The sequence below is a fragment of the Rhopilema esculentum genome, chromosome 5, assembly GCF_057945365.1.
Source record: "Rhopilema esculentum isolate cy_ngs chromosome 5, ASM5794536v1, whole genome shotgun sequence".
NCBI classification, from domain to species: Eukaryota; Metazoa; Cnidaria; class Scyphozoa; order Rhizostomeae; family Rhizostomatidae; genus Rhopilema; species Rhopilema esculentum.
In genome coordinates, this window is record NC_142819.1 from 11,500,848 (window position 1) to 11,519,301 (window position 18,454).

The 18,454-nt window shown below is 36.0% G+C and overlaps 1 protein-coding gene across 4 annotated transcripts; it reads left to right on the forward strand.

Annotated features, from left to right (window-relative positions):
* The first annotated feature begins 494 nt into the window (after positions 1 to 494).
* LOC135689400 (ras association domain-containing protein 4) lies at positions 495 to 18,142 on the forward strand. Of its 4 annotated transcripts, none has more exons than XM_089116264.1 (14): positions 495 to 634; positions 2,237 to 2,541; positions 3,220 to 3,279; positions 5,865 to 5,977; positions 6,870 to 7,003; positions 7,838 to 7,913; positions 8,068 to 8,205; positions 8,344 to 8,487; positions 9,405 to 9,506; positions 10,047 to 10,098; positions 11,105 to 11,169; positions 11,271 to 11,327; positions 17,149 to 17,246; positions 17,937 to 18,142. In XM_089116264.1, the coding sequence occupies exons 2-14, from the start codon at positions 2,241 to 2,243 to the stop codon at positions 18,010 to 18,012; spliced, it is 1,416 nt and encodes a 471-aa protein (XP_088972390.1). In that variant the 5' UTR covers positions 495 to 634; positions 2,237 to 2,240; the 3' UTR covers positions 18,013 to 18,142. The 4 variants fall into 4 exon arrangements, with proteins under 4 accessions (XP_088972390.1, XP_088972391.1, XP_088972392.1 ...); XM_089116265.1 differs by having other exon boundaries at positions 5,868 to 5,977; XM_089116266.1 differs by having other exon boundaries at positions 3,235 to 3,279.
* Positions 18,143 to 18,454: the final 312 nt, after the last annotated feature.

Sequence of the window (18,454 nt, forward strand, 5' to 3'; positions counted from 1 at the left end):
AACCCAAGCTAAACTATTTATTCATCATTTTTATTTTCAAATAACGGCTTATTGCGACAAGCCTGAAAATTTAAGTTTTTTCAGCGCACATTTTTGAAAATTCTGCCTCGAAAGAGGGTGCTGTATGGTAGAGGAAAAAGGATCAACAAAGCGGCCCAAAGCTTCGCATGGGCACCCCGGTCCCTAAAAAGCGGCCCAAAGCTTCGCATGGGCACATGGAATGTCCCTAAAAACTCAAAATTAAATCAAGCATACATTTACACGAGAGAATCTGGAGAAAGCTAACGTCCGCATGGAAGTAATAAAATTGGACATAAGAATTATGGTCATAGTGAAAACCAGGGACCAAGATCATAAATAAAATCAAAGGACGATGGTATAAGATAAAGCTCAAAAAGAGAATAGTGAATTATAAATAAAGGAAGCGTCATTTCCGGTATTGTACATATCATTCACATGACGTAATCGAAAAAAATCGAAATGACGTAAAAGGCAGGGTTTGCCTCGTTTTCATTTGTTCGCGTGGACGAGGGGACGATGTTTGGTTTCCGTTCTCCCTACCGGGTACAGGAGAAAATTTTCTCGACTGAAGGAACTGAATTGTAGTTACATTTGTTGATATATATTCTTCACAGTAAGTACAGTTTAGTATTTATATTCAAGGTTTTTATTCTCTACCAAAATATGTTTGTTCTTATCTCTTGGAATGCTTTTATTAAGGAAACAGCGAATTTGAATTTATGAGCGACATTGATATGTCGTTGATAAATTTCGATTTGCAGAGAAAAAATGGTTAATGGCAGGGATATAGGCTCTGTACTTCATTATAGGTATGCCTAAAGATTTTTGCTTTACAATTTATTATGAACAGGAAATTTTTTTGGGTTGCGCAAGATAGCCTTCTGTTTACCAAATAAAGTGTGCCAACGCATTCTAGATAAACATTTTGCCACAAGTTTTCAAAATGCAAAAGTGGTATTGTATCTTCATAAAAGCAAGCATTTCCAAATAAGAGGACGAGCGTTAAACAATCTGCTTCTAATTATAACGCAGAAAACTGCGGAGCTTCTGGTAAAATAGAATCAAATATGGAGACCGAAGCATCGTTTTCACTGTTTTGCTTCAGCAAAAATTTATTTGATTTTATAAAGCGATGACAAAAACGAGAGTGACTGTATTTGCTAGATCAGAATCTTCTGCGTTACAGATAAATAAATTGCAAATTTCTTTTCTATAGAACCAGGGTTGTCCAACTTTTTTTAAGGAGGGTAACTTTCAGCTTATCAACAGGTCATAGATTCAGGGCCACTTATATATATCATCCATGTTTTATAATTATATGTTAATGATAGTTGGGCAGTACCATTTTGGAAATGCTAAAATGCTTCAATCTTTAAAACCTGATTCTGAAATGCTTGTCAGGGATTTTGCAAATTTTGCTCCAAGGAGAACATACTTAGTTGAAACTTTTGAATACTGTTTATTATTTTCTGGCTACTTTAGAAAATCAGTTTTTACATGTTGAGCTTCTTTGCCTTACAAAAAATCAGACTATATAAATGTCAGAGGAATTGTGAAGTAAATAGACAGTTGAAGAATGGGGTCGGCCACACAAAGCTACATCTGACGGTTATTGTGTTTGATTAGCCAACCATTGCCATGTAAAAAAATCCATAGATTTTCCAAACGCATTTTGAAAATGGGGCGTTTTCCCAAATTCTCATGGGTGTGGACAGCAAAAATTTTCTCCACGTTTCCCCTCCAATTTTCCAACCCTGGCTACCCCACTGCTTCTCATCTTTTTTGCCTTGAAGTTAAGAACAAAATTTTAAAAATCGACGTTTCCATCATTTACCAGTGATCTGAAGGGTGTGGCACCTAGATCCAATTATTGTCTAGCACCCCCAAAATCATTGTTGCTTAAATCCTTCCCTGAAGGTATGATACTTAAGAATGCCTTATTTTGAGTAGAATCCACTGTTGATTGGTAATTTGGTCAACATTCTCAAGTCTCTCAATGTCTGCTACCCATCCTTTTGATGCCTTTTCATAGAACTGAGATATGTTTTGCTACAGAAATTACATCCCTTGTTTTGGCAATTACTTTCTTGAACCATTTCTACCTAAACTGTTTTACTTCTGGGTTTGTAAAAGGTATCTGTTGCTTCAAGTTTAATGGTTAAAGCTTATAGAAAAATGATTTTTTTGTTTTAATTATTACTTCTTATTTACTTAGTGCTATGATGCCAACACAAAGTAAAGATAAGGCAGAAAGGACTGGTAGTGCTGCAAAATTGAAGAAAAGAAAAGCAGCAGTACAAAGGTCTCATACATTTAACTCTTCATATGAAAATTCTGTTAAGAAAAAGCCAGACTCGCCAAAATCAAATGAATGCAAAAAAACAATAGCAACAAGTTCACCATGCCCTGAGCCAAAATACACCAAAGCAGTTTACTTGCTGTTGGAGGCGAAGAAGTTAGCAAGAGAAATTGAAGAAAAAAAGAAAAGTGGAGACTTGTTTAAAAATAGGCTTAGAGGAAGTAAGTAGATTTAAGTACATTATAATTAATCAAGTTTGAGACTTACAACTTGATAAAAAAGTGTGTAGCTTGAAACTGTATCTTTTTTTAGGTTTTACTCTGGGCAGTTGACTTTACATTGATATGCAAAAATTTACATTGATATTTTTAAATATACATTTGAATAGAGTGGTGGAGTGATGATGTCACAAAAATCAACTGATTTTGCATATTTAGATTCATTTGTTGTGTTTTTTCAGGTTATGATATCTTAAATTCAGATATCTTAAATTCTGAAAATAGTTTTTGATGATGTCACACTCTACCACTTTATTTATAGAAGTTTCCAAAACTTTCAGAATGGACACCTTTTGAGGAGCACATTTGAGCTTGCTTTTCAAAAATGTCATTTTGGGGCTAATGAAATGATTCCCACTGATTGTAGATACCATCACATGATCTCAGGTAGTATTGAAAGTTGGAAGGTAACAACTATTCTGATCATACAGATTTGGGAGCTAATATTTGGAGTCCAAGTTTCATTTAGAAACCCATAGGCAGAATTGGAATAATTGCCCCATTTCTGTTTGTTTAACTTTAACAATCATCTACTTTTTATACCAGAATATATCATTTTATTGTAAAGAAGACAACATCACTTTCAATCAAATTGACTGTAAGCTGTAGCTTTTGTAAAAGGGTTTTTTCTGTCAGGTGGAAGAGGATATACTTTTAGTAGACCAGGAACACCTTGTCTTGGTAAGTGCTACATTTTTCTCTTCTGCTCTTGTCTGAGAATTTATAAGTTTAGTAATGTTTCAATATCAGTCATCACTCATCATGCATTTGCAAAATATTTTGCCTGTATTTCCAAGTCACTTTGCCCTTCTACTTTCGTCCAGGATGGTTTGGTAAAGTCGAAAACGGCTGTACCGTGGCCAGATATTTGCAAACCAAAGTCAAAATACTCTTTGCATTCAAAATATGTCTACAATTGGGTCAAATAGACAAATAAAATATGCAAGTTTGTCTTCTGATTTCATCACCTAACTGATCTGATTTCATGACCTAACATGTTGTTTCCATTGGAGATGACAAGTCTGTCAAGAGGATTGCAAGCCAATATACCAATGTAAAAGCAAAAGAGGGAAGGATGGGCTGGGGAATGGCCAGACAGTTTTTACAAAGCCATCCAGACCATCTAAAATTGCTCATAAAAGATATGATATGATCAACATATTTGAATTGGATCACGTCACAGGAGGATTATCCACGCTTTATGCAGGGCGTTATTTCCCCCCTGACCGTGTGACCATTGGTCACAGGAAATCAGTTAGAACCTTTTTCTCACAGGAAATTTCTCAACCATGGATGAATAATAGAAAAGTTTTATACAAGTTAAGCAGGTTGGAAGGAATCTAAATGCTCAGAATAAATCAACTCATTACACTGAAAAAGATCAAAACTATGTTTCGAAAAGTAATACTGTGCTGAGAGAGCTCAAGGGGATCAGCTTTCGTTGCAAAAAGTAACAAATTATGTCACTACTGATATGTCATTACGACCCATACCGTTATTAGTGTTTGAGATTTTTTTTAAATGCAGGCTATAAAGAAAGAACCAACATCTCGTATCACAGGTGTATTTTTGCAAGAATTTCCGACTTGTAACACTACAGATAATTCTCCTTTGTACAAAGATACAGTTTTTGGTATGAGTCTTTCATAAAATCGCTTTATTTATCAAGACGCGGGAGTTGCCATTTTAATGTTCGCTCATTGATGCAAGAATGGCAATGCTCCACATTTCTTTGCCAACCCTTTGAAAGAGTTTTGACAATAGCATCCACTATAAGTGGGGCTGCTGAAAGGGGGGTTGATTGGCAAAATGCCCCAGGGGGCCTCAGGGTTGATTGCACGATGTTAGGAATTGAATTAATCAATTGTCGCAAAAGTATGCGTAAGAACGTAAGATGTTAAAAATTTGCAAGAAATGACTGCAAGAAATATTCTAAAATGCATTTTAAGCTAATCTTAAGGGCTTGGTGACAAATATTTTCTGTTCCCTCCGCTCACTGGGGGCCTTGACCTTCGGCTTTGTCCTAGGAACTCCGAAACCTATTTGCAGTTCTGATTATAAATATGGCAAAACATTTCTGATAAAATCTGTACTTTCATATTTTACTCATGAGACTCCTTTTGTCTTCAACAACATAATTTTATCGCATTATTGAGGTTTTTAAATCACAAATCCAAAGTAATTTCACAGGAAATTTTTTCAAAAAGTTTACGGTCAAGAAATCTTGAAGAAAATAACACTCTGGCTTTATCAAGAAAGAAAAAAAATCAGAATCAAATGTGTTTAATTAGAATCAGTAGAAATAACAAGCTTCTGTCTGCTTTTCTGATACAATCGCTTGACAGTGATATTGCTAATAATCCTGTTGACAGCGGAGGGACCGATGATAATCCTGCTACATTCGGCTTTTGAATTACAATATTGGGTGATTCCAATATTTTCTTCAGATATTTACATCTCGATATCATTAAAAACAAGTAACTTCCGGTATAAATCTTTTTGGCCCATCTTAGATTTGAAATTTCCATGGTAGATATACTTGGAATGTGAAATGAAATTCGAGGTTAGGCAGTTTGCTAGTTTTTTCTACAAAATTCCCGGTCTATGTGAAGCATTGGATTGAATTTTAATTTTTCGAACGACATGAAAAGATTCGCCCGTCCATTTGGAGTTGCCATATTGTAAAAGGGTTCTATAAAACAACTGCTGTTGATATTTTCATTCATGCTAAATGCGTTTTAGAAAATGTTTTCTTTCGTTTCATTTATTCAACGTTAACCAAATTTGTTGTATAATTCATCTGCGAAGAGCTGCTGTGAGCTTCTTAGAATTTAATGTTTTACTATACTTTTCTTTGTTCTAAGCTTACGGCTTTGAAAGTAATATTTCTTTAACGCCATGAAAAAGATGCTTTTAGCACTTTCGACCACGTAGCCTGAAATTACACAATAAATAGCTTTGAAAGTGCACAGTAAGTTAAATTAGAAAAAGCCTTTATGAGATATGGACGTGGAGAATTGGCAGTTTGCTAACAGGTTTGGCTTGGTTCATAAAGTATAAAACCGAGACCTAGTAGCTCGATAGAAAAAGCTTCATCGAACAGTTCCTTATTTTGGGTGGTCTGCTCATTAGGATGTAGACAAAATTATCCCCTTTCAGCAAACCAGAAAATTATCCATGCTTTCCTTTTTTTATTTGTTTCTTCCAACCTGGAAAGTCATTTTGTCACACCTGGGTCAAGTATGCACCCCCTATTTTCTGTGCAGCAGCTGATGGATCTGGAAATAAAGTCAGTGAAGCCAAGGGAAAAGCTTTGCAAGATGTTTGTCGAAGATGCGAAGAATGTGGAAGGAGTCTCAGTGCCGGATACTATTCTGAAGTAAGCTCAAAGTTACTCCAAGTAACCACTTATCAGTACCCTCTCATCCAACGTAATCTTCTATCTCAACTCTCAGACCCTGGTTCAGCAACATTATGACAGAAAGATACCATACCGATCATTTACCACCCTGAGAGAATAACAAAAATCTATGGCAAAATGCAGTGTTAGTTTCTAACTTATCAGAAAATACTTCCTGTTTGGTCTCTTGCACAATTTCTTATTGCCGGATTAAGAAATGAAGCTCTTTTAAAGGACGGTACATGAATTATTTTGTAAGATATTGTACATTTCTAAGCACAACAGTTCTTAAAAAATCATGGATGTGAACTATGAAATAGTGTCTGAGTTACGAAATATGAGTTGTTCGTAACTCTTTCATTTAAAAGAAGCTGCGTTGTTGTCCTGTCTTACGTTTGTATGTTTCCTGCATATTTGAGATGCTGCTTAGTGATGTGTAACTTCTACATCAAGCAATTTATTTTCAAAATTTTGATCCCTTCAAATGAGATCTAAGTTTCAAAGTTGTTATTTGATGTTCTTATATCGAAATGAAAATCTCCTTTTTTTGCTTATTGTAAATGTACAATACTTTTCTTTTTTTGCTTATTGTCAATGTACTTTTCTTTTTATTTTAATTGCCAAGGTACTTTTCTTTTTTTGCTTATTGTCAATGTACAATACTTTTTTTTGCTTATTGTCAACGTACTTTTCTTTTTTTGTTAATTGTTAATTGACATTTTTTATTTTGCCAACGTACTTTTCTATTTTTATCAATGGTCAATTTGCATTTCTTTTTTTTTCTGTCGTACTTTGAAGTCACGCAGTAACACAGCTAATTTTTTGATATTCTTTTTAATATGAAAATAGAAGTCTTGATGTTAATTTTTAGCATCAAGCCCAACCATACTGCAACGTTCCTTGCTATACCATGCTCTTCAGTTCGTTGAAATCAAAGTTTGCCAAGGAAAGCAATCGCCAGGGGGATTTTGACGATGGACTATCTACGGAGCAGCAACGTGTCAGGTTTGCCTCAACATTTTGCTCTAGCACGTAACTAATAATGAAAAGTTTTAACGAATCTCTGATTACAGTTTTTATGTGTTATCTTGATAGCCTTTTTAATGCGGGTGATATTTTATCGTAATTATCAAGCCGGCACTTGGAAAACAGGGCATAGAGTACTGGGGGAGGGCTAATCTTTTACTGTTTTGTATGCAATTTACGATACAATTAGATCAGTTCAACTTTACAGTTTCAAAAAAATTAAACATTTTTAATGAAAGTAAATGACCCCATCTACCTCTTTAGTAATAGAAGATCGGAATAAAATTCTAAAAAGTTTGTATTGGCAATTCTGCAAAAGATAATGCGTGCATCCGTCTTGAATCCGTGCTTAGCATTTGTTATATCAGTATTATCAGAGTTTAAAACGTCAGAACATAGATATCGTTCCAACTAGCAGTTATCTTTCCGTCAGAACGTCGTTCCATCTAGCAGTTTTGGAATCTATCTACATAGACACGAAAAAACTGCTATTGTTTAGACAAAAGGAGTTTCACCTTAGGACTCCATTGGTAACATTCTCTATAGGCAAGCGGCACTGATTGGGCAACCTCAATTGTCATGTGCTCGCGTTTCTGATTGGCCTATTTCGATCCACAGCTGGGTATATATATTGCCTAGCGTAAAGTTTTCTATCTATATTCTGACGTTTTAAACTGAGAAGAGTGTCAGACGAAAAGCTTTGGTTTACTCAAATGTTTGCTTTTTTCAAAGCCACTTTCAAGTCTTGTACCACTAGAAGATTGTTTGCATGTTGGTATTTAACTTCTCAGCCTCAAATTATTCTGTTTTCAGGAATTCACTCATACCAAAATTACGAACATACAACACCTACTATTCTGGCAGACCTTTTCAAATCTTCTGCAGAGAGGTAGGGCTTCTAGGTATTGTACCTAGACCGGTTTTCTTGCAGGCATTTCTGTGAGTTTTTTAATCTTAATAGGTTGAGTAAGGGAAAGGGTGGGGAATTTTGACTTGTAGCTTCATTGCGAAGAAAGTTAAGTAATGAGCAAGCAACTTTTCAGGATGAAGGAAATTTCATTATGGAAGGAACATTGAAAGTGTATTGGGGCCTGAAAAAGCCTGTGGAATTAAAGGCGAACGATTTTTCATATTGGAGGAGCTTTCATCCTGTTGATGATGATGGATCTTTTTCAGAAAATGTGAGTACCGTTATCCAATTGCCAACTACTTGGTAACTTGTAATTTAACATTTGCCTTTGCTGTAGAGTTTTATTTGTATAGAATAAGAATGATTCGGTTCTTTGATATTTATTTAGCACATCAATCTTTTCTGGCAGTTTCCCCAAAAGCCAAATCATTTTAGACGGAAGGTTGGAAGAAAAGCAGAGAACTCCTTTCAAGCTCCAACTATAAGCTCATCGCAGAAGCAAGCTAATAACAACGAAGTTTTTTGTTACAAAGGATCGCAGAAAAAAACTGAGGTACACGGTTTGTTGAAACAAATTGATTAAGTGCCAATTTATTAACAACATTATTTTTCTTGGTCACTTGATTTTTCTATTCTATGCTTTTTTCTTTGTTTTCTCTTTATTTTTTAGCTTCCTAACTAGAATTTAGGGCGTTAAGGTTGAAGACTAAGTTTTTGCTTCAGATGACCAAAGTGCTAGATCTGAAAGGAACTATGTGATTAGGTAGAGCACTGGGGTAGATCTTGGGGGAAAACACTTGATGGGGCATGCTGAAGTGAAAAATAGAGAACAAGAGGACCACGGAAATTGGTTTCTTGCAAGAGTTTTTGATTTTCAATTCATTAAGTATTTATTTGCTTTGAATTTATGAGTGTTATTCAAACACTATGCTTTGCTTTCGTGTGGTGAATGCTTTAAAAACACTATCAGCTGATCACAAGCATTCATTTTCAGTTAGTTTTACTATTTTCAGGATTATGAAATTTATAAATGAGAAGATGCTACCGAGTTAAGGGAATCGTAATCTATGTAAGCTTCTTGCCAGATTTCTTGAAGAAATGAAAATTTGACAGACGTTGTCTTCCCATGTATTTCTACACTTCACCGGGTGTTAAATGCCGCGGCAACTCAAGGCTAATGAATCTGCATGCCTGTAAAATCTGAAGTATCTACCATAAAATCTTCAAGTGACGGCCAGGTAGTTTATTATCGTATACGAAGAGCACTGGGCATCAAGGTGCAGTACATATTTTTATAAAAGAATACCTAAAACAAAGTGAGAAAGATTTATTCAATCCGTTAAAGTAGTTGAAATTTCTATTTCTTGAGGTCATTATAGAAGGTTCTAGATTTTCTCGATAACTCAACTGGATATTTCTTACATAGTTTCTTTAATCCTCGTTCCATTTTATTTTTAAATCCGTTTTCAGCAAACCTCGTTTGTTCCTCCTTACGGCGTACCGACCACTCTAAGAGTTACGAGCAACATGAAAACAGACGACGTGGTTGGTATGCTACTAAGAAAATTCCAGGTATGAAGCCCCCTTTTATCGACAAATTTTTATTTATACTTTCCTTTCACAGTGGAGCTTTTTTTCTATCGCAATTTAAGTTTATTTCCAGCTTCAGTTCCAACGAATTTGACATCTTTTCGTCAGATATCTTCTTTTCTCTTTTTGCTGTGTTGAGCAAAATTTGTGATGACCATACCCTTTTCTTTTTTCTATATTTTCTCGCTCGGTCCGGATGGGAATGTTGATGAACATGGATAAAAGGATCTGCGTTTCAAAAATATCTGTCTACGTGTTGAAGGACCATACTTTTAACCTTTTTGTTGCCTAAAGATCAGAGCACTGTTCTCAAGTTTCGATCCTCCGGGCAGAAAAACTCTCAATGTAACTAGAGACCCGCTGGAATATTGCGGTTTCAGTGACCAAAGGTTACATATCATGAAATTAAAAGCGAGGGTACATTTGATTCTCTGTTGCATGGTTTTGCTATTCAGCTTCATTTATTGCAAATGCAAAGCATTAAAGTTTTTAGATCCGGTGCTGTGTGTTTTTCATTTGCAGATTGTAAACAAACCGTCGCAGTATTCTTTATGCACAGTTTACGAAAGTGGAGGTTTGTGTTTGCAATCTTTTTAGTTCCTCAGTGTCCATATTTACAGCAGCTGAGTGCGCTGACTTTAGAAGCCTTGTATTATGTAAATGTGCCTGGAAAGCCTGATATGCTTAAACAAAGTACGTCTCATATGTTTGATTATATATTTTGAATTGGCAACTGGGATTTCACCATGTAAATGTAATTTGAAACTTGCTTTTAAGAGCTCGACTAGGAAGTTATCTTATGTATAATCTTTTTCCGGTGTCAGGAAAAACTAAACCTGACTGTCAGAAGAGGGCAAGGCTGGAGAGGTGTTAGTTCAAAATTTGCAAGCAAAATCGTTCTGAATCGTTATGTTTGGTATTGAATTGGTTTGAAATAATCGACGCATCTTTTGCATATATATATATATATATATATATATATATATATATATATATATATATATATATATATATATATATATATAACAAGCACGGTCCAGTCCAATGTGCTCAAGTCGTATGCCTAATTCGAATTTGATTGGAGAAAATGCAAATTAAATTTTCGGATGATTTCATATCGCATATTTTAGTTGATAATTGATCATTTACCAAATTTCACCCACTAGACATTTTGTATTCCTTTTTCTTTCATTGTTGGTTCTGTTCCCAGTTGTAATGAAGTTTTGGTCACTTTAGTTTGATCTCTAAGGGCCTCAGATCCAAAGGAGCCCCTTAAATTTTCTTATAAATCATTTTTTTAGTAGAGTTCGCTAAACTCAACCCTCTTCTAAAACTTACCAAGCTCTAAAACTTCTGCATGCTTTTTGCTCGCTATTGAGATTGACAACTTGTCGTCTACAAGAACCCCACAAGAGCCCAGTCTCAAATTTTTCCAAGGAGCCTCGGTTGCTCTGCTGTCTGTATCGGTATACCTTCAAATTGCATTCTTACTCATGATAAGAGGAATATTAATAAATATTTAATTAAAACAATTTCTCCACATCTAACTTGTCTCTGAAAAGTTGCTTCCGGTTTTTTAGGTGTGAAAAGAATAACTGCGGATAAATCACCCCTTGTGCAACGACTCTGCCTTGGACCCTGTGAGGTATTATAGTTTTGATTTCAAAATATGATCAGTTTGACGACTCCTTCAAATATAGCTTTCTTAAGTCATAAAATTTACAAAAAAACTGTTTTGTCTTTCAGGACGTGTCAAAAATCTTCATAATGGAGAAGGAGGGGCAAAGGGATGTTCCACACGAGGTTTGTATTTTGCCTTCGAGATTTTACTGTCGCAAATAATTTTTCGTGCTACACTAAATTAAGGTTATAGTCTGATAGAAGTAGGGGTGTGGTTAAAGTTTGCAAGGGGTCGTATGCGCCCTAAGTTATTTTATGGTAAAACAATTGTTGATCAAATCGAACAAAAAGAAACAAACAAAAATTATCTCCAACAGTAGGTGAATTTAGGTAAGCCAGCCAGATGACCAATCAATCTCCTCTCGCTGGGTTTATATTGTAAAGTCAAAAAAGGAAAAAAATTCTTCACTCTTCGAATGAACTGTGACTTTTCTGTTTCGTGCGTCCATCCAATCCTGTCAGCGTTTTAGGTAAAACTACTTTACTCTATATAAACTAAATTTCTTTGTATCCTTTTATATTGAAAAACTGTCGTTATAAAGACCCCTGAATGAAGTGCTAACTCTATGACACTACAAGTTCTAACATGACTTTGCAACACTTTGAAATAAAAGGGGTGCAAAAGAATATTTAAGATAAACTGTTCCTTGGGGAAATTTTCTTTTCAAAAGTATCCTTTTTTTACAAGCTTTTTTAAAAAATTTCAAAGCTTTTTGAGAAGGGTTCCTTTCCTTTTGAGAAGTATTATTGGAAGTCAGAGCTGCAAAGAATATTTTCCTTTCTGGGAACCTGGGAAACAGGACAAAAATGTTATAAGGTAAAAGTTTTGTGTACAAAAGCTAAACCAATAGGAACACAATAATTTTTACACAAGGCATCTAATTTATTGGGTCTAGAGAATGCTCCACATAAAATATCGTAATATGGTTGTTTATTGCAGCTTTTTAGTTTTTTGCAAAGATCGACTGTGCAAAAAAGTAATACTGATTTGTGAACCAAATGGTGATATGTTTATTGAATGGAAGAAAACTTAATCATTTGGGAAAGGTACTTGACTGGTTACATTTCTCTAAAATAGTTCTTAAAAAGAGATCAAGAGGCGTTTTGGGGAGAAGCTGGGATCCAGTTTATTTGGGGTATTTCGACCATGCTGATTACGAATTTGGCGGATCCCAAGCGAAATTCGCAAATTTGCATATTCAAAATGACTGCCAGTCAGAAAACTTCAAGGTACAATCAAGGGACCCTCCGAACCACATAAAGTTCTGGCAAGTGGTAGAATATAGCAAATAAAGACCTGGCAAGTAAAGAAATTCAAGAATCTTTGTTGTAGCAAATTTTAAGCTTTGTCACACACAGACTGACACCGTCTGACACAGGGCCCATGATATCCTTCAACGAGCCATTAAACAGATGCAGAGAGCTTACCTTTCAAAGCCTGTATGACGTTCCAATAAATTCAAACTACAAGGAGAAGCAGACGATTTTCAAGGCCGATCGAAATATCCTCATGCGGTTGATCACTGCTTATAAAGGCGGCCGTGGAAGTTGATCTTAAGAGTGTGCTTTCTCATGAATTGATGCCAGTTCCTCATTCTTACACTGAAATGAGCGGTTCTCTTCGGACTGGAAGCAAGTCTGGCCTTATTGAAAAGCTAACGGGTAGCATCAATTGTCCAGAGAGTATTGATCTTCATGGAAAAACAGCGTGCTTAATCATCGATGGTCAGGCTCTAGTCGTGTTATTAGACAAACCAGACGGTTGCTCTTCGTTTCATGATTTAGCAAACACCTTTGTTCAAGCAGTGCTTCAAATGGGTAAATGCATCCAGAGAATCGACGTTGTTTTTGACCGCTATATACAACTATCAATCAAAGCTAGTACCAGACGAAGGCGGAAAAAAACTAGCCGGCCTATTCACCGAGTTAGAGGGAGCGGTTTGGTCCCTCTTCCAAAGTTCTGGTCAAACTTCTTGGCATTGCCAGAAAAGAAAGCAGATCTTGCACGATTCCTGTCAGAAGAGTTGCTTCGCCAAGCAACTGAAGATAAAGAAATTGTTACAGCGAGTGGATTTATCAATTAATTGTTTGCCCAGTCATCGAAATACTACACTGATACCTTGTCTTTGAGTGTAGACCATGAAGAAGCAGACACCAGACTTGCCCTTCATGCTATCAATGCCACCTGCAATACAGTAGTAGTTGCTGCTAGAGATGCAGATGTGCTTATCATTCTGGTGTCCCACTTTTAACGAATGCGATGCAATGATCTTTGAATGATGTCTGGAACGTCAAAGAAGAGGAAATATATTCCAGTCAAAGAGATTCTTCACGCCTTGCACGAGGGATCTGTTAAAGCACTCATCCCCTTTCACACTCTTACTGGATTTGATACAACTTCATACTTGTCTGGGAATACAAAGGCATCTGCATGGAAAGTTTTTAAAGAGTCTCATGAACTCTTGCGAAACATGGGAGAAGAAGGTATTAACGAACAAGTAATGCGGAAAGCAGAACAAATTCTTTGCCACGTTTATGGTGCAGGTCGCAACAACACCACAAATGAAGCCCGACACGTTCTATTTTTCAAGAAAACAAAACCCGAGGCATTGCCTCCAACAAGTGTTGTGGCACATCTTCACATAAGAAGAGCACACTTCCAAGCAATGATATGGAAACAAGCTGGATCACCGCATCAAGACTTACCGTCACCTACAGATTTCGGATGGAAGCTTTCTGAAGATCGATTAAAGCCGATTCTAATGAGAGTGAAGCCATCCCTACTGCTTTCTGGAGATGATCTTTTGTGGATGTAACACATTCATGCAAAACTCATATAGCTTAGTTTGATTTAAGATTTAGATCAGGCACTCCTTCAAATCTTAATGTAGGGTCACCCCCCCCCCCCCCAAATCTTAGTGACACCCCCCCCCAAATCTTAAAAATAGCCGATTTCGCAGGGCGCCAAGAAGAGCTTTATTACCACGCAGAAATGCCACCTCTGAAGTTCGAAAAGGGCCGTTTACGAATTTTGAAATAGAAATATTATATTTGTTAAAAACCTCCCTTCCTGACATTGCATTTTAGAGAACTGAACAGGTATGTCAGGAAAAGCTCCGTTATTAGCAAAGCGAAAGCATTCCTTACCGAAAGTCATAGCCAATGGATGCAATGATTGATGCATGAGTTTATGAGGGCAAGGTTGAGTCCACACAAATTAATTTAAGTTGTAAATTATTTTCATGACAGGTACGGCGCCACTGGGGGGAATAGGGGGCTGAAGGCCCCCACTTTGGTCAAGATAAGAATTTTTTATCATTTTTTCTATAAATGTTTAGCAGTGTATGAAATGAAAAGAGAATAAACGTTTAAGATGCCGATTTTAATTGATCTAATTGATATTTTTTTATTATTTTTCTTTTATTTGCATTAATTCAGTAAATCACTGTTTGTATCATTCAAATGTTTTCATTTTGGAAGTGTAAACATGGCCTTCTCGAGATAAGAAACTCCACATTTCTGTTCAGGAAATAAAATTCTCTTAATCAAAACAACATTGCTCTGTCACTCACAACTTTGTGCAATCTGAAACAAAAGGTTACCGTTTCTTTCCTTCCACAACGTCTATCACTAGAGTTTTAGCATACCATCCCTCCTCCCTATTTTTTCAATAAACAATAATCTTTTTATTAGCAGTATAATATTTTGCTAAATTTTAGTCCGGGAGATGCTTTTTAGCCCTTTTACAAGGAATAATTTCAAAATTTTTCTTCACGTCGGACCCAACCATGGTGGGTCCTCCTACCTCACTAAACTTGATATGCCATGAAATAGAAGCTTTATTACAAAGGAAAATCAAATTTTACATTTAATTTACGCTCACGTAAAAATATAGATATTTAATAAGCAATGAAGTTTCAAGTTTGTTTTTATTGCTTAGAAGTTTGTTCTTGGTAAAGACAAATTTACACTGGTAAAGCTTTCACTAGTAACCTATAGAAAAACCTTTGCTACGAGGTCTGCAGGGCACCACTCATTTTCGCAGGGCAGAAACCCTTTTCACCCCCCCCCCCAAACCTATCGGCCAAGTTACGCCCCTGCGTTAGAGACCTTCACAAACATGCAGCATAGTAGAACTGGATGTACAAAAGAAACGCGTTCAGCCACTTGAATAGTCAATGTTGATTTTCTTTAAAATGGTAGACACTAAACAGCTAGAAAACTAAAAAAGTGAGTTTAATTTTTGCCGGAGGATCATAGATCATCGAGAATGCCACCATTCGACTGATTTCGAAGAGAACTTTCTAATGTTGCATGACCTTTTTGATTTTTGATGGCGTAAACAACTTTTGAGTTCATGACGTCATCGTATTTATGACATCGTAATAATTTCTTGGCATTGGAACCAGTCGAACCAGTTTAGGGAATCTGAATCTGGCTTTCGAACAGTTGACTCTGCTTATAGTCACTTCCCTTAAAGTCACACTACCCATTGCAGTCACATAAAGTTTAGACCAAGATATGCAAAGCTTTTCAACTTAGCTCCGTTTACAGTCACACTCCATTTACAGTCACACTCCATTTAAAGTCACAAATTTTCAAGCAACATTTGGTTTGACTTTAACCAGAGTCTACTTTACCGGCCTTTCATTTCATATGATGGGTTCAAATGTGAACATGATCTTTTACAAAAATAAATGGTGACAGATAAGATAAGGGCAAATAAGATTCAAAAGAGCACGAGGATGTAATTTAATATCAATCATAAACTTTGGCAAGTCTCTCAAGAACTCAATCAAGAATCAAGACATTGCCAAGTCTGCCAACACCTCAGGCAAGACTTAAGTCAAGTAAAGTATTGCTAGCAAGAAGAAAACTGAGGATGCATGTAATTTTCATAGCTTTTGTTCTGTAAGAATCCTGATATAAGGCAACAGAAAAAGCACTTTTCAAAGCATATAAAATGCCTACTTCAGTTCTGCAGCTTTATCTGTAAAAAGCTCTTAAACAAGGAAACTGAAAGTTGTTTCTAGGTTATCCAATTTCTTTGTGATGTTTGACAGATGACTAATAGCTTTTATAAAGGGTTTTCAAAATGTGAAACTTTTCAAGCTTGCATTTGTATGAACCTTAGATATGTTATGTATGAACTGTTTCTTATCAAATTTTGCTGAAAATTTTCTGCCAAGCCAAAAAACTTTCTGGGAATCTAGTTCCCAGGTTCCGATACTTTTTGCAGCTCTTTTGGAAGTGTTAATTTTAGGAAGCCTTATTTTTGGGAATTTTTTTTAGGAAGCGTTATTTTTGGGAATTTTTTTTTTAGGAGGCCTTATTTTTGGGAAATTTTTGTTAGAAAGCGTTACTTTTGGGAAATTTTTTTTAGGAAGCGTTATTATTTGGATGCTTCTTTTTGGGAAGCTAAGTGTCATTTCTGTGCAGTTTTCTTGTTGGAAAGGGTTATTTTTAGGAAGTCTTCTTTATGGAGATTGTTCTTTATTGGTTGTAAAGTGTTCTTTTTGGGAAGTCCTCTTTTTGAGAAGTGTTCTTTTGGGAAGTTTTCTTTTTAGAAATGTTAATTTTGGGAAATGTTAATTTTGGAAAGTTTTTTTATTAAAGCTTTCGTTTTGAGATGAAAAGTGTTCTTTTTGGGGAGTTCTCTTTTTGGGAAGTCCTCTTTTTGAGAAGTGTTCTTTTGGGAAGTTTTCTTTTTGGAAGTTTTCTTTTTGGAAATGTTAATTTTAGAAAGTGTTCTTTATGAAAGCTTTTGTTCTGAGATGTAAAGTGATGTAAAGTGAATCATATCTCTAAGAACCACTTCTCAAAAGTCATTTCCAAAGAATCATATTCCAAGAAGCACTTTTGAAGAATCATTTTTTCAATAATGACTTTTCAAGCATCATATTCCAAAATACATTTCTCATTGATCACTTCTAATTTCTGCTAGATTGCACAGTACATTAATTTTGCAATGTCAGAACTGGAAATATTTCTCGAAAAGTTTAAAGAAGAGGAAGAGAGGGAAGTTGAAAAATTAAAAGAAAGGTTTGTTTGGGCACATAAATAAATGTTTGCTTTCTCGAAAGATTTTTGTAGCAATAAGGCATTATGCAATGAAAATTCTGTTGAACCATTGTAAAGATAAGAAAATTTGTGTAGCCGTTTCTTTTAGATTATTTTGGAAATTAATTGACTGCGGATGGCTATTGAAGGATAACAACAGTTCTGGGTAGTTGTTCTGAATATTGAAAGCAACTCGTGATAAACGTGGATATTTACGAAGGGAGGCTAGTTGTAGAAAGGGCTTATCACGAAAGGAGGCTAGTTATAGACGGGCTTATTCACGAAGAAAGACTGGTTCTAGTCCGAGCTATGCAAGGAGTAAGTCTAGTTATTGAAGGGGCTAGCTATAGGCAGGGCTGTTCAGTCAGTGTAGCTAGTTATAGACAGGGCTATTGACCAAAGAGGCTAGGTGTAAACTGGGCTATTCGCGAAGAGAGGCTAGTTGTAGACGGTGCTATTCACGAAGAGAGGCTAGTTATTAAGGAGACGATTCAGAATGTGAGGCTAGTTGTCGTTATTTTTGGGCGTTTTGAGAGTGCTCTTTCCTGTAGCTTAAACTCTCCGTCAATATGTTCTCCCTATCTCCGTATTATTAAGTATGGCCCCTCAGTCCTTTGCTAGCTTACTTGCGATATAGGCCTGCTTTAACCCCATTATTTTTATTTGCGATAGGTACAACGACTATAAGGAAAACTTGGGGAAAAGGATGAAGGAACTGCAATTTGCTTCAAAGGTTACCCGGCTATGAATCGCATGCATTTCCTCAGATTATGAAAAATAAATTGTAAAGTAGCTTGTAGCTAATACGCTGTTTCTTGTGTAAATTTGATGTGATAATTCTCATATTATGTTTAATATCACACTGGGCGCTTGTTTAAGAGTGCGAGTTTATCCTTGCTTGCTCCAACTTATGTCTGTTCACATTGGCCGCTATTTAAAACTTGTGCAACGGCATTGTTCATAAGAATTATTTTGTTTAAAATGCGTTCATGTTTGTCGGAGACCGCCAGATTTGAAATACAAGAACTGGGAAAAATGGGGCGTACAATCATTCGTTAACAGAAAAGAGATGATAAAATAAGGTCCAAAGAGGCATAATTCACTGGGTCTAGCACCCAATTTTGTCAAATAGCCCCAAAAGCAGATTGTTCATCGATTGCGGTGAGTGACTCCTTACCTGCACGAGCTTG